At 35.2% G+C, this 21,090-nt stretch overlaps 1 protein-coding gene across 1 annotated transcript; it reads left to right on the top strand.

Moving 5' to 3' along the window:
• The first annotated feature begins 11,475 nt into the window (after positions 1–11,475).
• On the top strand, positions 11,476–12,414 carry LOC103563890 (olfactory receptor 14J1). The gene has a single exon (XM_008539353.2). The coding sequence runs from the start codon at positions 11,476–11,478 to the stop codon at positions 12,412–12,414; it is 939 nt and encodes a 312-aa protein (XP_008537575.2).
• The last annotated feature ends 8,676 nt before the right edge of the window (positions 12,415–21,090 follow it).

A 21,090-nucleotide genomic window follows, 5' to 3' on the forward strand; every position in this document is an offset into this window, starting at 1 on the left:
AAATAACCTATGGTTCATCTAAAGAGTTATGGAACCTCTATTTCCAGAGATGTTTTAGAAATCAACTAGCCAAATTGTCAAGGATTACTGTGAACTGTTGTTAAAAGTGGAGACAGGTTACAAAAAAACTCAAAGATATATTTTATCTCGTTAGTGTGTCATTTTCTGTCAGCTTCTGGTCATGAAAAACATTGACTTTCAAAATCATTTCTTCTTTTTTGTTTGTTTTCCTATTCTATCTACATATCAGTTTACTGTAATATAATGTAACATGATGTAATATGGGAGAAATATGAAGAATAACTAAAATTTTGGTTATTTTCCTTACTTGGCACCAAATTCATAGTTAGTGAAAGCAATGAAGTCATAATTGCTGAGATGTTTCTGGAGCTACTAGGTAAGGGGTGCTACATTCCTCAGTTTTTAAGTACCCAGGAGTGGCTGCTGGCCCTTAAATTATGGTAGAGTGCCAGCATTTACAACTACTTACTTATTTATTTACTTTCTTACTTTTTGCTGGGGAATATTTGTCCTGAGCTAATATCTGTTGTCCATCTTCCTCTCTTTTTTTTGCCTCCCCAAAGCCCCAGTACATAGTTATATATTCTAGTCGTAAGTCTTTCTAGTTCTTCTTATGAGCTGCTGCCATAGCATGGCTACTGACAGACAGGCAGTGTGGTTCTGCACCCAGGAACCCCAAACCAAGGCTGCCAAAGTGGAGCACACTGAACTTTAACCACGGGACCATGAGGGCTGGCTTTACAACTATTTAGAGATACAGCTAGACAAAACAATGAAAGTGATTTTGAACTGTTGGATTGACTATTCAAAAGCTCTGCATTCACTTTTGCAAACCCAAACAGTTTTGTTTGGACTTGTCTCTTGTGCTTCTTCTCCTTTCCAACTTAATCTTCTTTGATCCATCAATTCCAGTTCTGTTAACGAGAGACTGTATTTGTGGAGAAGGCATCATTCACCTTGAACTGTCTCAGACTAGCGTTTCTTTCAATAAGAATTTGCTACATAATCCAATCTGCTTAGAGGCTGTGAATTATAGAACAAGTGGGGGCCAGCCCATTGGAGCAGTGGTCAAGTTCGTACGTTCCGCTTCTCGGCGGCCCGGGGTTCACAGATTCGGATCCCGGGTGCGGACATGGCACTGCTTGGCACACCATGCTGTGGTAGGCGTCCCACGTATAAAGTAGAGGAAGATGGGCATGGATGTTAGCTCAGGGCTAAGCTTCCTCAGCAAAAAGAGGAGGAATGGCAGTAGTTAGCTCAGGGCTAATCTTCCTCAAAAAAAAAAAATAAACAAAAAACAGCAAATGGAGTTCTGGTGTCTACTGCTGCATAACACAGTAGTACTCTAAAACTTAGTGGCTTAAAACCACTTATTTAAGTAAATTGCATTATTCTGTGGGAGAAAATGGGAGGGCTTAGCAAGGAAGGGTTGACTCTGCTCAGTAAGATCTGAGGCCTCAGCTGAGATGACTTAAACAGCTGGACATGGAATAGCTGGGAGGTGACAAAGTCTCTTTCTCTATGTTTCTCTCTTTCTTCAGTTTCCCCATGTGGCTATCTTGGGCTTCCTCAGCATGGAAGACTCAGGGCAGACTTTTTACATGGGAGGCAACAGACCAAGGCCAAGGTGTCAGTTGTCTCAAAGACAAAGTCCATAATCGGCATTAATATTCACTTCTACTATACTCTATTGGTCTAAGCAGTCACAGGCCAACCGAGCTTCATAGAGAATAGAAATAGACTTCACCACTCAAGGGAAAGAGTGTCAACAATTTGTGGATATCTTCAATCCACCACAGTCCCGCCTCTAACTACAAGACATTTTCATTGTCCCCACATATAAAGTACACTTACTCTCCCTGTCAATAATGCTAAAATCTATCCCATTACAGCATCAGCTCAATGTCCAGGTCTTTTCATTTAAATTAAGTAAAGGTACAGATGTGGCTTCTTGGGTCTGCTTCCTCAAGTATAGGTCCTTTTAATCTGAACAACTTTGAACTAAAGAGTCAAGCTATCTACCCATCACAAACTCAACACACAATGGTATGATAGATATAGGATGACCAAAATAGAAAAATTTCATTCCAAAAGGGAAAAATTGGAGTTAAATAATAGTAACATAGCAGTTATGAAATCCAGCTGCGGACATTTTTCTAACTCTGTCCCTAAAGCCCAAGATGATGAAATTGAAAATGATGATGCCAATGAAATTCTCTTAAAAATATTTTAGAGTCTTATGATTCTCATTGAGGTTTACTCAGTTAGACAAATGCCACACCCACAAATCTGTTTGAGACAGGTTTTTCTCTGGCTTTAGCTGAGAGTAAGGGTATTTTAAAATTCCTAGAAATATTTTAGTCTGGTTGAAAGGGTCTGTAAGCCATGTCTTTAGGAGTCTTAGGGGCCTTCTTATCTATCATGGAGGGCCTAGGAGACCTGTCCTTAACATTTTTAGAATCTAATCTAGGTTTCCTTTTTATTTTTCTGAGGTCTCAACCAAAGATCTTATAGCCACATCCTTGACAAACTTTTGCCATCTAGAGTAACTAGGACTTATACACAGTTTAAGTGGCCTGCAACACCATGGCAAGCATTTATTGAAAATATAGCCCTATTCCTTCCCCAAAAGGAACTACCTTCGTTTATTCAGATGACTGTGCACTGAGAAAAGGGGAATGCCAAGATATTTCAAGCACCATTAGACACATAGTCTGAGTTGGCATCAATACACCAAGAACCAAAGCATCGTCGTAGCCCACCTGTTAGACTGGCCACACAGAGATCAGGAAATAAACAGAGTCATGGTAAAATCTAATTTACATGTGTCAGCTGGTACTGCTGACACACCCAATAGTCATTCCCCAACCATCAGGTGTATGGTTGGAATTAAACTACCCAAAAGTTACAAAAGCTCCTTCATCATGTCATTGGTGAGTAGCAAATGAGCTATCATACTGGAGAAGGCCAAGTGGAAGCCTTTGAAACTGCCCCATCTGGCTAAGCTATTAAACCAAAAACAATATCACATATTGTTATCACATATCAATGTTTGAGAAGGGTAGCCAAGATTAATGTCCCCTTTAAATATCTAAAGACTGAAAGATCACTTGCAGAGATCAGACGGATCCTGGATAATGACTACAGACAATGCCAAGCTCAAACAAATAATAACCTTGACCACAGAGGTCATGTTGGACATAGCATCATTGATGAAACAGATTTACAGGATCTCAGGTAAATGGTATATGCCCATTTGATTTGACAAATGCATTCTTGTTTCTTGGGAGCATCCCAGGAATGAGTATTTCAAGAGATCCAGGAAAAAGTTCCAAGGTTCCTTATGACATATCCTCAGAAGCCCCAGAACATCCTTTCTGCTGCATTCCATCGGTCATGTAAGTCACTGCCAGCCCAGATTCAAAGGGCAGTATCCCTACAGGGCATCAATACTAGGAGGTATGGCTCATTCAGTGTCTATATTTTCAGACTAGCTGCCACAATGACTTGAGACTCATTGTGCCACTCCAATCTGATGATTTTCATTTTGTTTTTACCTAGCAAAAACATACATGGTCCATTCTAGGTGTCAGACATTAAGTAGTTTACACATATTAAGAGATTTAATCATCATAACTACCTTTATCCTTACCTTACAGATGAGGAATTTGAGGCACACAACTTAAGTAACTTGGCCAAAGTTTTGAGATGGTGATTGGGAATGATGGACTACAAGCCCAGACACTATGGCTGCAGCATCTTTTCTTAAATGTTACAGTGTGCTTTCACAGCCGTTATCTCTTCAGTGATAGCCCATTCTCCCTGTTCTTGTCTTCTGGACCTCGTTCCTATCATATGTAGTGGGGAGTTCTCAATTTATTTTACATATTTTTAAATTTTTCTTTCAAATACTTATTCAATCTGTTCATATTGTAGTACTCAATTTTAATTTTTTACCTCAGATCTACTTCCACTTTACCGTTTTTCTCTTTAGGTTTGTTCAATCATCAATTTGACTCATTCATCGAGTTTTTAATTTCAATGACTCTCTTTTATTTCTAGAAGATTTTCATAGTTATTTTCCAAACATGCTTATTTTTTTAAAAAATACTGTCTTTGCTTTTCTTTTGGGTTTTTTTTTCTTTTATCTCTTTAATAATTTTAAACATTTTCAGTAAATTTTAGAATTTTTATATCAAATACTAAAGATGCTAATCTAACTATTGCTTTATCTCATAATATTTATTCATGCTGCATTTTTCCTGCCTTGTTTTATATTTACTGTGTTCTCATCTTTATATCTGTGGAATCCTGCTGTAGCCTGAGTAATCAATATGTCTTGCCAATGTTATTTTATTTTTTGCTTGATTCTACCACAGTTTCCAGCAGATTACAAAAATTACATGACTACCTCTATAGATGCATGGAAATAATTCAACAAATTTGAATATATTTTTATGACAACAGCTCTTAGGATATTAGAAATATAAAGAACATACCTAAACTTAATAAATGACATCTATAAAATCTTATCTGCCAAAACTATAGCCAACATCATATGCAGTGAAGAACTTTAGATATATCCCTTTAAGATTAGGAAGAAAAATAAAGGTTTACCACTACTCTAATTGAAGTTTTCAGCCAATGTAATTAAATAATAAAATAAATAGGAAGTAAAAGAAGTAGAAGGGAAGAGAAAAACTCTTCTTTAATGCAGAGTACAGTCACTCACTGCATAATGACGTTTTGGTCAATGACGAACCGCATATACAACAATGGTTCCATAAGATTAGTATCATGTAGCCCAGGTGGGGAGTAGGCTATACCATCTAGGTTTGTGTGTATACTCCACGATGTTTGCACAACTAAACCAACTAAATACACATTTCTCAGAATGTATCCTTGTCCTTAAGCGACACATGGCTGTATATCACTATTGACATGCTTAAAACTCTGTAGACTTACCTAAATGAGTTGAAAACTTCAGTCCACACAAAAACCTGCACAGGGATGTTTATAGCAGTTTTATTCATAACTTCCAAAACGTGGAAGCAAACAAGGTGTTCTTCAACAGGTGAATGGATAAACTGGTATTTCCAGACAATGGAATATTATTCAGCAATTTAAAAAATACAGCTATCAAGCCACATGAAGACATGACAGAAGCTTAAAGGCATATTACTAGGTGAAAGAAGTCAATCTGAAAAGGATACATACTATATGATTCCAACTATATGACATTCTGTAAAAGGAAAAACTGGAGACAGTAAAAAGATGAGTAGTTGCCATGGGTTTGGGAAGAGGGAGGGATAAAGAGGTGGAGCACAGGGGATTTTGGGGGCAGTGAAACTATTCTGTATGATACTTTCATGGTGAATACATGATATTATACATTTGTCAAACCCATAGAATAAACAGCACAAAGAATGAAGCATAATGTAAACTGTGGAATTTGGTTAATAAAGTGTCAATTTTGGTTTACTGATTTTAACAAATGAACTACACTGATGCAGATGCTTGTAGCGAAGAAGGCTGTGTGGGGAGGGAGGAGTGGTTATGTGGGAACTCCATAATTTCTGCTCAATTTTTCTATATAGCTGAAAGTACTCTAAAAAATAAAGTCTGTTAATTAAAAAAAGAAAACAATATGGAATCAAGAAGCGCAGATTAGAATGAATTAGATTCTTAAGTAATGTTGCCTAATATAAGACCAATGTGTAAAAATCAATATTCATCTTCAGTAGTAATAATTATACAAAATATTTAATAGGGTATAAAAGATAATAACAATAGAAAAAATTCACTTTAAAAATGAACAAAACTTACAAAAAAATTTTAATTCTAGCTAAGGATTTAAATTAAATCTCAATAAAAATAGCAATATATCACATTTACATATGATTTACATATGAGATAATTGAACATTGTAACCATGTCATTTGTACAAAAATAAAACCATGAGTTCAATATACTTTAAAGAAAATGCCAGAGGATTTTTGTGGGGAATTCAGTCAACTGATTCTAAAATTTATATGGGAGAATAAATGTTCATAAATAGACAAGATAATTTTGCCAAAGTTTCATGATTGGACTCAATCTAAAAAATAGTAAAACTGTATGAGGCCAATAGTAAAACCATATGAAGGCAGTCAGTTAGTAGTACAAAAAAAGACAAATAAATCAATGAAACTTAACTGTCTTGCTGAGAGAAACCAACACACAGGGAAAGGTCATATGCTGATGCTGCAGTTGCCCAGTTGAGTTTTCAGTCAACAACCAATATCAACTGTCAATCATGCAAGTGAACCGTATTATATTTCCACCTAAACTGAGTCTGTAGGCGACTGTGACCACAGCTGGTACCTGCCTGTAACTGCAATAAGAGACCTCAAGCAAAAACTACCCATCCACACACACTAGAGGGAGAATAAGACACTGTTGTTTTAACTCACTAAGTTTTCAGATAGTTATGCAGCAATAGACAGAGTATGCCCTCTAAATGTTCCATCCTGGACATACTATCTAAAAGTTCTAAATTTCTGATGAGATTATTTAAGTAATACAAAAAAATTAGAAACACTTTCCTGTATGTCTGTCTCCAGAGAAAAAATATATTAGAGCTTAATTAAATTCATTTCCACAGATAATTAAGAGGATCTACTACCTGTAAGGCACCATGCCAGATAGTGTTTGTAAGACAAATACGAACTAGATTTGAGTCATGTTTTCAAGGAAATAGCATTCTAACAGAAATTATTAAAATATCTGAGAAAAGCATAAATATCAATAGATAATTACCAATTAAGGACAGAAATAGCTCCTAATCTTATACCACTAAATTCCAATCTAACATCACCATCAGTAGAGAAGTATCAAAGAGTAAACTTTTTCTTAAATCCAAGTGTGTGGTCACTGTTTTGATCTATATCCAAATTTTAATTATTATAAACACAAACTCTTACAGCATCAAAATCAAACCCAAGTTAGAACAATTAATGTTCATACATTCTACTATCACAAATTATATCTTTACCAATGGCTAACATTTCACAAACGTGTGCTTTTCCAATTGTTTCAAAAAACACACAAGAAATAGAATGTAAAATGTTTCAGTGGAAGCCATAGTCTCAACGCTATCCTCCAACTAATTGTCAGTGCACACATTATTGTCAACTAAGAACAGCATACATAGGTTTATACAAGTCCTTCACCCCATGCATGCCTCTGTCTTCCACCATCTAGAGAGTAATCCTTTCTGATTAAATAATAAAACAATAAAGACTATATCTGCCCTTTCAGATATGAAGATCAGAAATAGTAAAGTGGAAGAAGATTTGGCTCAATAGGAGGGAAAACCCTAAAGTGCTTTCACCTGTTAAATCCCAGAATTTGGTGTCCTAAAGATATATTGAAGTCCTGTAACCAGAATGTTGAAGGAGCAGATGGATGATGTGACACAGAAATGGGAAATAGATTTATAATTTTGATAGGATGTGGACCAAGCTGTTCTCTAAAATTTCTTTTCTAACATTCTATGAGTTATAGTAATATCTAAATTAAAGGATGACAATCATGCAATCTAAGTTACTTTTGCTTTGCAGTGATACACAGAGGGAATGTGATGCCCCTAAATATGCATTTACTTGGAAATGAACAAAACGAAAAATGGAGTTAACCTTTCTTGTTGTTTTCCTGAATCTAAGCCACAAATTACAATGTGTTTCAATAATTTAATCCAGTGAGCCCAAATAGAAATTCCAGAAACTAGGTATGATCATTAACTCAAATCAACAGAAAAATATTCCACAGGAAAACTCCATATAATTGCAAGTTTTGGTCCCAGGGTATTTCCAAAGAGCCCTAAATACCCAGAGCATCTAAGGACACTGCTCATGCCAGAGGAACTATATAGCCTAATATCCAATGGACAAAGAAGAATGGAAATGGCCTTGCTTTTCCTCTCTTCAGACCAAATTTTACTGAAAGTGGCTGAATTGCAAAGATCTGGACCTTCTGCTAAGTGGTAACCGTTCACACAGAGCTTTTTCACAGATTTAGAGAGGAAGTTCCTAGATATGCTCTGGTGAGTTTCCTTGGTCTCTACAAAGGGAGATTGTACTGAATAATGGAAGGTTAATGAATGAATTATAGGATTTAAATTAGTGAGATAAAACCAGGCAGTGTCATTTAACTCATAAATGCTGAAATTAAAAGGTTATCAACTATGGGTTTTTTAAAAATAAAAATTAGGATTCCATGAAAGAGAGTTTTAAACTCTTTATGTTTCAGAAACATTTTGTGTAGCGTAATTCCCATCTCCTCAGCAATTCCTTCCTTTTTGCAAGGAAAGAACATCAAAGAAGAAATTTGGGGTAAATGGACCATGGGCACCATTTGATATTCCTTCTATTCTTATTTTCATAGACCCTAAGAGCTGCTTCTAAGAGATGTGAGATCCTTCCCATATCAGAAATCAGAGATAAATTGTTCAAACAGTGTAGAAAAATGAAAAAATATGAGGATATATCAAAATATTATAATGTCATCAAAATAGCCATATTCATCAATTTCACAAAGTAAGAATCAATAAAGACTTCATAGAGTAAAGACATAAAGATTGTGTAAAGCATGTAAGAACATGCTCCCTGTCACAATCAGTCATTCAGGTTTCTTGTCTCTTATTTCTTAGGGAGAAATCTTGACGTAAATGAAATGCAAGAAAGATCAGTAATAGTAAAGCTTGTGGTCCATATTTTGAGGAAATACAAAAAATATTTTATAACTAGAAATAAATGGTAAAAAAATCATTAAATTCTTCACATGAGATTTCTCATTATGTTTTTAAAAAAAACCACTAATATCCACTTAAAAACACGAGGCATAGGAATTTGAATGTCCCCTTTGTTAAAAGACAATGACTAAGTTGTAGAGAAAAAATACTCAGTGAGATTAAAGAAGTAAAACAATGTAAACTTCTGGGTCAAAATTCAAAGTAGAAAGCTACAGGAGATTTGTTATTTCATTAAGGAAGAAAAGTGGCCTTTTTTTTTCCTTCTTCCTGAAGAAAGTGAGGTTAGATATTCTAAACTTTACTCTTTGAATGCACTGATAACTTGTCAGAAAGAGAAAAATATTTTGGTATGGTGTCTAATTATCAACCAATGACACATTCAAATTCCCTTCTTTTATTTTTCTGCTTCTAAGCAAGGTATCAAAGATTGATGTGGTAATCCGTGAGTTAAATAAAAATTAAGTAGATATTTATATCACATAACACAACATTATTTTCAAGTAGGTAAATGATAAAGATGTATCTATTCAAGAGAGAAAATAGGAACATACAGAAAGATATAACAAAGAAAATAAAAACTGCACATAATTCCACTATATTACTACTGTATTAATTAATGTCAGTAGTGCTATGAATTAATGGAAAGACTAATACAGACATTTTGAGGTAAATCGAGAGTATTTCCATATTCATGGAATGAAGTCCACTCTGTTGGGTTACATGACAGAAAAATCAGCAACATTTTCCAGAAAACATAGAAATGGAAGTTTCCAGAGTCCCCAAAAGCCTCACCCAGTCAGTTAATAGTTGTAAAAGAATATGTCTAGCTGAGTAAATGTGGGATTAAAATCTCTAGAAGCATAAAGTATCATCTTCAATATCTGTGATTAAGGCATGCACACACACACACATACATACACACACTATAAAGGTGAATAAGTTTTCACATACACTAGACTAGATGTGTGCTGGGAATTATCTCTTGAGAGCCCGGTGTCCTCCATCAGTCTCAGACTTAAACAATTTATATTATTGAATAGCGCATTAGAAAACACAGAAGTATCCATCACTCTCAGCTATGTAATCTATTTCAGGCACATCTCTGAACTTTGTGTGGAGGAACAAAAATGGGGTCAGTTTCCTATGTGTCTCTGGGAGTCAGGATGATAAAACTTCAGGGCATCTAGAAATAAATACTCTTCTCATGTGTTATATTTCCTTAGATTCTTTATTCTTTGCTTCTTTCAATGTATTTACATGCAGTGTATATATCATACTTTTATTTAAACTAAAATAGTGATCATTATCCCATTTCATGGAAAATCCTTCCTAACTATAATTTTCAAAGCCATCTACAATATAATTATGTAAATAATTAATTCAATAATCCTCAATTTGAACATAAGATTTGTCAATGTTTTTGCTACTGGATTAATTCTAAATAAACATAATGTTTTTTTAAATATTCATTATTCAGAAGATTTGATTAAGATATTTAACATAAAATTAATGATTTAAAGTACAGACTATTTTAAGTTTCTTGTTGAATAAGTTGTTGTTTTCCAGATAGTATTCACAAATTTGACCATCCTGGCTTCATGTTTAAGATTTTCTCGTATTTCACACTCAGCATCTCTGAGTATTGTATTGTTTTGGTTTGGTTTTTTTTTTTGAGGAAACTGGCCCTGAGCTAACCTCTTGAGCTCATCTTCCTCTACTTTATATGTGGGACACCTGCCAAAGCATGGCTTGACAAGCAGTGCAGAGGTCCACACCCAGGATCCCAACTGGCCAACCCCGGGGCCATGGAAGCAGAACGTGAGAATTTAACTGCTGTGCCACTGGGTCAGCCCCTGAGTTTTGTATTTTTTAATCACTGCTAATGTGGTTGGTACAGAAATTATATTTCATTGTTGCTTTAATTTGTACTTAATTAAGAATAAGGATAATTTTTAGGCATTTATTAACCATTTTATTTCCTTTTAAAAAACATACCAGGAAAGTTCCAGCCTTTTGACATATCGTAATGGGGACTTTGTATTTTTCAGGTCAATTTATATATTATTTTGTGTTAAGGGTAATGATCATTTGTATATCATCATACAAACAAGATACTATCAATTAAAAAAAATGTATTTTTACTATTATTTATTTTTCCAAGGAATTCTTAGGGAAAAAATTGTGAATTTGTTCTCTCATGAATGAAACAAAATTACAAAATTGCAAGACAACAACCACTGTGGTGGTGGTACAAATAGACATAATAACTAATGGAAAAGAGTAGGTACCTCAAAAATTTCTTTATATATATGTGTGTGTGTGTGTGAACTGAGTGAAAATTTTAATACATATAAAATTTTAATGCATTATATTTTCTATTTGTAAAATAATATATTTTTTTGTTTCCTTTGATAGAAATGGATGGCATTAAAATTTATAATCTACCTAGTCTTCCTTGTGAGTGAGTGAAAGTTAAAGTTGCTCCACATAATTATTAGTATATAAAGCTACATTACATTTATAATAATGAACTGGTGATCCTGTCTTCATGCCTTAACTTCACTGAATAAGTGTATTAAATTGTCAAATAATAAAAAGTTTTATTTCTATGGATTTCTATCTTGTACTGCAGCTGGGATCCCTCTTGGAAACTGAGAAGGTTCATGGCTAATTTTACTACAATGAATGGATTTCTTCTCATGGGGTTTTCTGCCAAGCCTGAGCTAGAAATCTTATGTGCTTCTCTGTTCTTAGTCTCATACTTAGTGGCTTTAACTGGAAATATTCTCATTATCACTGCAACTTCTATGGACGACAGTCTTTACTCACCTATGTATTTTTTCCTGAAACATCTCTCCTTCTTAGATCTATGCTATATTTCTGTGACTGTACCAAGGTACATTTGCAACTCTTTCATGCACAATGGCAATATTTCCCTCTGGGAATGCATATTACAGTGTTTTGCTTTCACTCTCTGTGGTTGTGCTGAGATGGTCATGCTCACAGTGATGTCCTATGACCGCTATGTGGCCATCTGCCTCCCACTGCACTATGAAATCATCATGAATTTTAATACCTGTATTCATGGAATCTTGGCTGTCTGGATCAGTGGGGTCATCTCTGGAGTCATGCACACAGCTGCTACTTTCTCCATCCACTTCTGTGGTACCAAAATTATTCACCAGTTCTTCTGTGATGTCCCCCAGATCCTGAAACTCTCTTGTTCTAACGAGTATGTCAGTGAGCTTGGGGTTATTGTCTTTCTGTCGTTGGTGGCATTTCTTTGCTTCATCTGCATTGGGCTCTCTTACATGCACATATTCTCTACTGTGCTGCAGATCCCATCTGCTGAAGGCAGAGCCAAGGCCTTTTCCACTTGCATGCCACACCTGTCTGTTGTCATATTGTTTATCTCCACTGGTGTCTTTGCATTTCTAAAGCCACATTCTGACTCTCCAACTGCATTAGACTTTTTGCTCAGTGTTTTTTATACTGTTCTGCCTCCAACACTCAACCCTATGATCTACAGCCTCAGAAACAAAGCTATGAAGACAGCTCTAAGAAAAGTTTTTAAAAGAAGAAAAGCCTACTTCTTTTGCTGAGTCACATCTGTTCATTCTTTATCAGGAGACAAATCAAAATATACTGGAGAAACATAACAAAGCCAATCAAGAAATTAAAGCTCAAAAAGGAGCTATTATAGGGAAAGTCATAGGAATGAGCTATCTCTGAGCAAAAAAAACATTGACATAGAGTTATATAAAAATTCCTCTTGTAAATACATTAGATTTTAATCTCTCTCCACAATGCCAAGCATAGCAAAAGTGTAAATTGACTTAATTCTGAAGACTCTAACTTAATTTTCCTTGCTGGCTCATTTTTATCAAGGTGAAAGAAAACTTCTCATTTTTTCCTGAGTTACTATCAAGTTTTGGATATTACATATCATCCAAGGATTTAAGAGAACCACCTGGATTTCAATGTTCTCTAGCTCTTTAGGTGTCTACTAATGTTCTACTAATCTTTCAAGGTTTCAATTGGTAATACACAATGGTCACCATGAGAAAGTCTTATTATATCATTTGTGCTGCATCTTTGCCACTCATGAGTGGGATGTTTAAAAGATGCAACAATCAGACAGTGACTCAGAAAATGAATAAAAGAAGAAATGCAAACACAATTAAAACAATATTTTTAAAAAGTACATTTGAAAAATAAGCAAAAAACATTATGTAAATATAATATATAATGACTGAAATTTAAACTTACTGGATGATATAAGCAGCAGATAAAACACAAGAAAAGACAGAATTAATGAACGTCCAGATAGGTGCAAGAATTTCCCACGGAATGAGAAAAAAGAAATAATTTTTAAAAATATGAAAAAGAGATTAGGAATCACAAAGGATAGAAAAGGATGCTTTAATATTTGTCTAATAACAGTACCAGAGAGATCTGCTGGCCATGCATTGAAGGAAATCATTACAGGCAATATGCAGAGAAATAACTTTTAAGGTTTTTTTTCCAGAATTAATAAAGACACAGATATTCAGGTATGAGAAGCACAAAAAAATTAGTCAGTATAAGTAAAATGAACACACATGTGGTTATATCATCCCCAAACTATAGAATAATGAAAACAGAAATTTTTGAAAATTAAAACAGAACAACTGATTTAAAAATAATACCAATAGTTTATCCTAGAAACTTTATTGTTTCCCCTTCTATGTTTAGTTCTATAATACATTGGAAAATAATTTTAGTGATAGAAAGAGGTAAATGTCATTGTTCATGTTACTCACCGATATCCAATTGACTAGCATCATTAGTTGGAAATCAACTTTTCCCCCAAAGAACTGCAGTTGGTGCCTCTGTAATAAATCTGGTAACTATATATGTACGGGAGTCTCCCATTTGTTCAACTGATCTATGTATTCACGCTTATTCTATCAAGCTCTATTAATTGCTGTAGCTATATAGTAGTTTTTTATATTGAGTAGTGTAAGTTTTGAAACACAGTTCCTTCACATTTCCTGTTCTACTCTAGGTCTTTTGCGTATCTATTTAAGTTTTAGAATAAGGTTTTCATTTTTTAAAAAATCCCTACTAAGATGCTGATGAAAATACATTGAATCCATAGAACAAATAACACAAAATTGTCTTCTTTAAAAGATTGCATCTTCTAATTCATGAACAGGATACTTCCTGCTCTTTAAAAATTTTGTCCAAAGTGATGTATAATTTTGAGTGTAGAGGTTTTGATCATATTTCATTAGATTTATTTTTATGTATTTGATGTTATTATAAATTGTAATTTTTAACTTTAATTGTCTAATTTTGTGGTCAGTTTTTAGAGATACAATTGATTTTTGTATATTGACCTTATATTCAGTGACCTTCCATATTTACTTACAAATTCTAATAGATCTTTATAGATTCTTTTGAATTTCTATTTCATATTGTTTTCTGTGAATAAAGAGTTTTATTCCTTACTTTCAAATTTTAAAACTTGTATTTATTTTCCTTGTTTTTGTGCTGGCTAAGAACTATAGGCCAACGTGAATATGAGTGGTGATTATGGTGGATAATATTATCTTATTCCAACTTAAGAGACACACATTCAACATGTCAAAGAGTTTACTGAAAAGGTTTTCAGTGTCGAGGCATCTCCAATGGGCTTAGGAATGTGTCCAAAAGAGAAAGTTGGCTTTAAATATCTGATATGGTCAGAGGAAAGATGCCAAAGAAAATCATTCTGCTAGTTAAATATGACCATTCTCACCTGTCACATTCTCTGCCTATTAGCTTCAACTCTGACAGAATCAGAGGCAACCTAGAAAGTGTGGGAAATGGCACAGAAGTGTGAGGTTGGTAAATACAGAAAAAGTGACAATGAGCCCTGCACCCTCTGAAGATTTCCATTCTGGAATAAGCCTAGGTTGGTTAAGGAGAAAAGCTTAACTTTGCATAATATTCAGTGTTTTTGACTATTACACTGAGTTTAATATATTAATTATTAACATGATACTATTCTTGTGGCTAACAGTGATTGCAGGATTTCTATTAAACATGAGTGAGAAGGTTAACCATAGGGTCCCAGGAGCACCATAAATATTAATACCACACAATATTTTTAAATTCACCAGTGCACTGTCAAAAATAATATAGAAATCAGAGAGTGGAAGTTAACAACCATATATGATACCAATAAAGTCAGACCGTCTCAGAAGCTGTACTGAAAGATCAGAGAAAGGGACAGTAAAAGAGAGCCTAACTAACGTCAAAGTCATCCCTGGTTGTCAAAAAGACTTGGCATACAACAAAGAGTATGAAGGATAATGAGAGAGAGAACTTGTGAGTTATTTAAACCTGACTGAATGCAGGGCAAATTCATAAACTCTCTGAATAGGATAACAGTTTCCAAGCTTCCAAAATATTCAACAAAAATATGAGAAAACCTTTCTTGTTTAATAGGCTTAAACACAACTTCTGACCAATCAGTGACTGAGCGTTAAACTGTGCTGACCTAAGTGGGGAAATCCTAGAAAGACAAACTTAAAGATAAAAGGGAGGCCAAAAATTATGAGGGATGTTAGAGTCTTTGCTCTATTTACACTGTGTGGTAAATAGACCACTAAACTAGTCTGGCCAAGTCAGTAAGCAAATAAACAAGCAAAAAAAACAAACAACAAGAAGACCCAGGGTGAGGGGAGAGGATCAGTCTTCAGAGAAACTACAATATGGCTCTAGAATCTGATTTTCAGCAAAAAATATTGAGACATGCAAAGAAAAGGAAAGTATGACCCATATACAGGAAAAACAAGCAAAAGAAAGTGTCTATGAGTGGCCCTAGTTGTTGAACTTAAACAGACTATACCTTCAAAATATTTACTATAAATATATTCAAAGAACTAACATAAACATGTTTATAAAATTAAAAATGGTATGATGACAATGTCTCATCAAATAGAGAATGTTGACAGGCAGACACAAATTATAGAAAAGAACTAAATGAAGATTCTTAAGTGGAAAAACACCATAGACAAAATGAAAAATTCATGAGAGATGCTCAACAGTAGATTTGAGTGGGCAGAAGAAAGAATCAGCAAACTTAAAGATAGGTTGATAGAGGTAAGGCAATCTGTATATACAGCAGAGAAGAAAAAAAATGAAAAAATGATCAGCCTCAGAAAACTGTGGGACAAGATGAAACACATATATATATAATAAGAGCAGCAGAAGGAGAGGAGGAAGAGAAAGGGAAAGAAAAAATATTTAAATAAATAATACCTCAAAACATCTAAAATGTGATTTAAAAAATTCATCTACACATCTGAGATCATCAAAAAATTCCAAGTAGAATGAATACAAAGAAATACAAACCCAGATATGTGATAGTAAAAACGTTTAAAGACAAAAAGAAAATCTTGACAGTAGAAACAGGAAAATTACTCATTTTATGCAAGAGAAATTAAAAAAATTAAGAGCTGACTTCGCAGAAATAATGAATACCATAAAGCGGTGGAATGAGATTCAAATTACTAAAATAAAAACCTGTCAAACTAAGAATCTTATGCGCAGCAAAATGTTTAAAAAATTAAAGTGAAGAGGACTTCATCAAATGGATGGATGGGAGACTTTAGCTTTTATATCTCCATAGAAACATCATATTTGACAACCACTCATGTATGAAAATATCTTTGTGGGAACAGGAGAGCCCAAAAGAGAAATTCTAGCAACTTGGTGGAGAAAAAATTGGAGAATAAAGCTCATTAGTTTAATGTAGTCCCACTCGTTTACTATAGCAGTTTATCAGGGACATTGGGCTATAATTTTATTTTCTTATAGTGTCCTGCCGGGCTTTGGTATCAGCGTTATGCTGGTCTCACAAATGAGTCTTGAAGTGTTCCTTCTCCTTCAATTCTTTGGAATTTTGAGAAGGATTTGTATTAATTATCTTTAAATGTTCAGTAGAATTCACTTTTGAAGTCATCTGATCCTAGGCTTTTATTTGTTAGGAGATTTTTAAATTACTGATTCAATCTCATTTTCAGTATTGATCTGTTCAATTTTTCTATTACTTCAAGATTCAATCTTGGTAAGTTGTTGTTCTTAGGTATTTATCCATTTCTTCTAATGTATCTAATTTGTTGGCATATAAATGTTCATAGTAGTCTCTCATGATCCTTTTATTTCTGTGGAATCAGTTGTAAAGTCTCTTCTTTCATTTATAATTTCATTAGTTTTAGTCATCTCTCTCTTTTTTTTTAGTTAGTCTAGCTAAATATTTGTTAATTTGTTTACCTTTTCAAAAAACTGAGTTTTGTTGATCTTTTCTATTGCCTTCCAGCCTCTATTTTATTTATGACTGCTCTAATTTTAATTATTTCCTTTCTTCTGCTAACTCTGAGCTTAGTTTGTTCTTCCTTTTCCAATTCCCTGAGTTGTAAGGTAAGGTTGTTTATTGGAGTCTTTTTTTCCTTAATGTGGGTGTTTATTGCTATAATCTTCATACTTAGAACTGCTTTTCCTGAATCCCATAAGTTTTGATATTCTGTGCTTTCATTTTTATTCGTCTCAAGATATTTTTTATTTCCTTTTGATTTCTTCTGTGTCTCATCATTGTTCAGAAGTTGTTTAATTTAATTGTTTAATTTCCATGTATTTGTACATTTTTCAGCTCTCCTCCTCATTGGTCCCTGGTTTCATACCATATTGGTGAGAAAAGATAGTTGATATGACTCAATCTTCTTAAATTTGTTGAGACTTGTTTGTAATCTAACATATGATCTATTCTATATAATGTTTTTGTGTATTTGGTAAGAATATATATTCTACTGCTATTGTATGGAATATTCTGTATATGACTTTTAGGTATATTTGGTCTAAAGTAGGTTCAAGTCCGTTGTTTCCTTATTGATTTTCTGTCTGGATGATCTGTCCATTGTCGAAAGAGTGAGGTATTCAATTCCCCCACCATTATTGCATTGCTGTCTAGTTTAGCCTTCAGATCTATTAACAATTGTTTAATGTATGCAAGTGTTCCAATATTAGGTGCATGTATCTTTACAATTATTGTATCCTCTTTATGAATTGACCCTTTTATGATTATGTAATGATCTTCTTTGTCTCTTGTTACAGCTTTTGACTTAGTCTATTCTGTTTGCTGTATGACTACCTCCACTTCTTTTGGTTTCCATTTGCATGAAATATCTTTTCCAATTCTTTCACTTTCAAACTATGAGTGTCTTAAAAGCTGAAGTGAGTCTCTTGTAGCCTCCGTGCAATTGAGTCATGTTTTCTTATCCATTCAGCCACTGCATACCTTTTAATTGAGGAATTTAAATCATTTACATTTAGAAATTTACAGTAATTATTAATAGGTTAGAACTTACTATTGCCGTTTTGTTAATTGCTTTCTTACTTTTTTTGTAGTTCCTTTGTTCTTTTCTTCCTTTCCTGCTGTCTTTCTTTGTGAATTGATAATTTTCTGTAGTGGTATGCTTTGATTCTCTTCTCTTTATCATCTATGTATCTATTATTGATTGGTGTTTTGTGATAACCATGAGGCTTTCATAATACATCTTACTGTTATAGCAGTCTATGTTAAGCTGATAACAACTTGTATTTCATAAAAAAATTTCTATACATTACTTGTTCCACTCACAATTTATGTTGTTGGTGTCTTAGTTGACAGATTTTTCCTTTGAGCACTCTCACTCTCCTGGCCAACAAGGTTTCTGCTGAGAGATCTGCTGATAGTCTTATCTGGGTTCCCTTGTTTTTGATGAGTCTTTTTTCTTTTGCTGTTTTCAAACTTCTCTTTGTCTGATTTTTGAGATCTAGATTAGTATGTGACTCAGTGAAGTTATCATTGGACTGAATCAGTTTGGGGATCTTTCATCTTCATATACATGGATGGCTATATCTCTTCCCAGATTTGGGAAGTTTTCAGTCATCAATTCTTTAAATAATTTTTGTCCTTTTCTCTCTCTTTTCTCCTGAAACTCCAATAATGTAAATATGGTTTCCTTTATGATATTTGTAAATCATATATACTTTCTTCACTCTTTTTCTTTCTAATCTGTTCTGTTTCTTCTGACTGGAAAATACCAAGAGATATGTCTTCAAGTTCACAGATTCTTTCTTCTGCCTACTTAAGCCTGTTGTTGAAACTCTCTATAGCATTTTTCATTTCATTCATTGTATTCTTCAGCTGCAGAATTTTTGTTTGATTATTTTTTATGACTTCTATATTTTTGTTGAACTTCTCATTTTTACATGCATTGTTTTCCTGAGTTCACTGTGTTGCCTATCTGTGTTCTCTTGAATCTTGTGGATCTTCCTTAAAATAATTATTTGGATTATTTTTCAGGTAACTTGCTGAAATCCATTTCTTTGGGGTTAGTTACTGAAAAATTATTGTGTTCTTTTCGTGTTCTCATGTTCCTTGCTTTTTAATGTTTCCAACGGTTTTTCAATGATTATTTCACATTTTAGGAATCAGCTGCCTCTTCCAGCCTTTTTGGACTGGCTTTGGCAGGAAAGACTTTGACCTGAAGGTGACTGTGAGGCCACTGGCTTGGGGTGATGCAACATCTTTGGTTCCTGGGAGGGCAGAGTTGTGTAATTTCTGTGCAACTCCATCAGCTGAGATCAACATCAACACAGACTATGGAGGTCTTCTGTGTCCAAGACTGTGAAGGTTCTGCAAATGACAGAGGTGGCTAGAGCTATTGGATTTCTCAGAGGCAAAAGCTACTGGGGTCTTCCTGTTCACCTTTTTTTGCCTGTGGAAGGAAGGTCTAGCTGAGGAGATCACTCTTGGTGTCTGGTCTGGTAAGCTCATGCTTAGAGCAACAGAACTGGGCTCCTGGCATCAAGAACACATAGAACTCCTCAGTACCTGGGTCCTGGGGCACAGGTACACTTGCTGTAGCAGTGGCACTGGTGTCTAAGGTACAGACATGTGCAGATCTCCCATAGAACTGCAGTCATGTGTCTCTGGGTTTGCTAAAGTTACTCAGATGATGAGGTTGGGGAGAATGCAGCAGTGGCACAGGCTCTGTGATGACAGGTTACAGTGGTGGCTTTGGCCCAGAGAATGAGCACAATAGCAAAAAAGCCTAGGAGTGTTGGGTCAGACCCCAACTCATATCCTAGAGGGAAGATGCAGAACAGCAGCATCAAGTCACTGGTGGCGGCCATTAAAATTGTGTGTTGGGACCTGGGCTGTGGGTCTCAAAACAATGGCAGCAGAGGCCCAGAAATGACTGGCCAGAGCCTCAACCTGGGACCCAGGGGTTGAGGCTCAGAGCAGTGACAGCTTGGCCCCAGCAATGGCAGTCAATGCATGACCTGAGACCCAGGAGGGCAGGGCTCAGAGCAGTGGCTGCTTCCCAAGTTATGTTGGGACCTGGGGCTGGTGATGGGGTGCAGAGCAGCATCAGCTTTGGTCCCATATATGGTGAGGTGCTGTGACATCCTAATTTCAGGCAGCAGGCCACAAAAAACAACTAGGTTCCCTGTAGCTTGTTTTACCACAGCAACAGCTCCAGCTCTGAGGAGAAGATGCACCAGTGGGGATTCCAGACAGCCCTGTCAGCTTAGATAATCCTTGGCTGCAGAAGGAGATTTGTACAAGGAGAAATGAAGGGAATGTGGGGCAGAGAAATCAAAGACCTACAGACACTGGCCAGAGTACTACAAAGTTGGGAGTTGAGTAACAGTGGGTAGTGAAATGGTCAGCAGCAACCAGGTTAACCACTTATGTGATGCAGATTAAATTTTCCACCTTTCGTGCAGAGATATATATGCCATCCAAGTGGTGGGTTATGCTTTTAGCACTCTCATTATTCTAGGAGCACTGATCTTTACCATAGCTTCTCATGCCCAAATCCTGGTCACAATTCTAGCCATAGCTTACACTGCTGCTCAATACAAGGCCTTTTTCACATGCACAGCCCATCTTTCTGTGGTCATATCTGCTTTGGCTCTCTCATCTTAATGTGTGTCTTCCCAGCAGTAAAATAGGAGTCAAATATCAACAAGATTGAGGCCATCTTCTAGTCAGTCATCACCCTACTTCTCAGTCTTCTCCTCTATACAAATACTCTGCAAAAGGATGACAAGGAAGCTCTGAAGATGTTGGAGTCTTGGATCCAAGGAGTCTGCCACCCAACCAGACTCAGTGATAGTGCCACACAAGAAGCCAGAAGAAGGCAAAGCTGTTAGAATATCCAAATAGAAAAAATCCCCAACCATTGCCTTTTACCTTT

Source organism: Equus przewalskii, chromosome 19, assembly GCF_037783145.1.
Source record: "Equus przewalskii isolate Varuska chromosome 19, EquPr2, whole genome shotgun sequence".
NCBI classification, from domain to species: domain Eukaryota; kingdom Metazoa; phylum Chordata; class Mammalia; order Perissodactyla; family Equidae; genus Equus; species Equus przewalskii.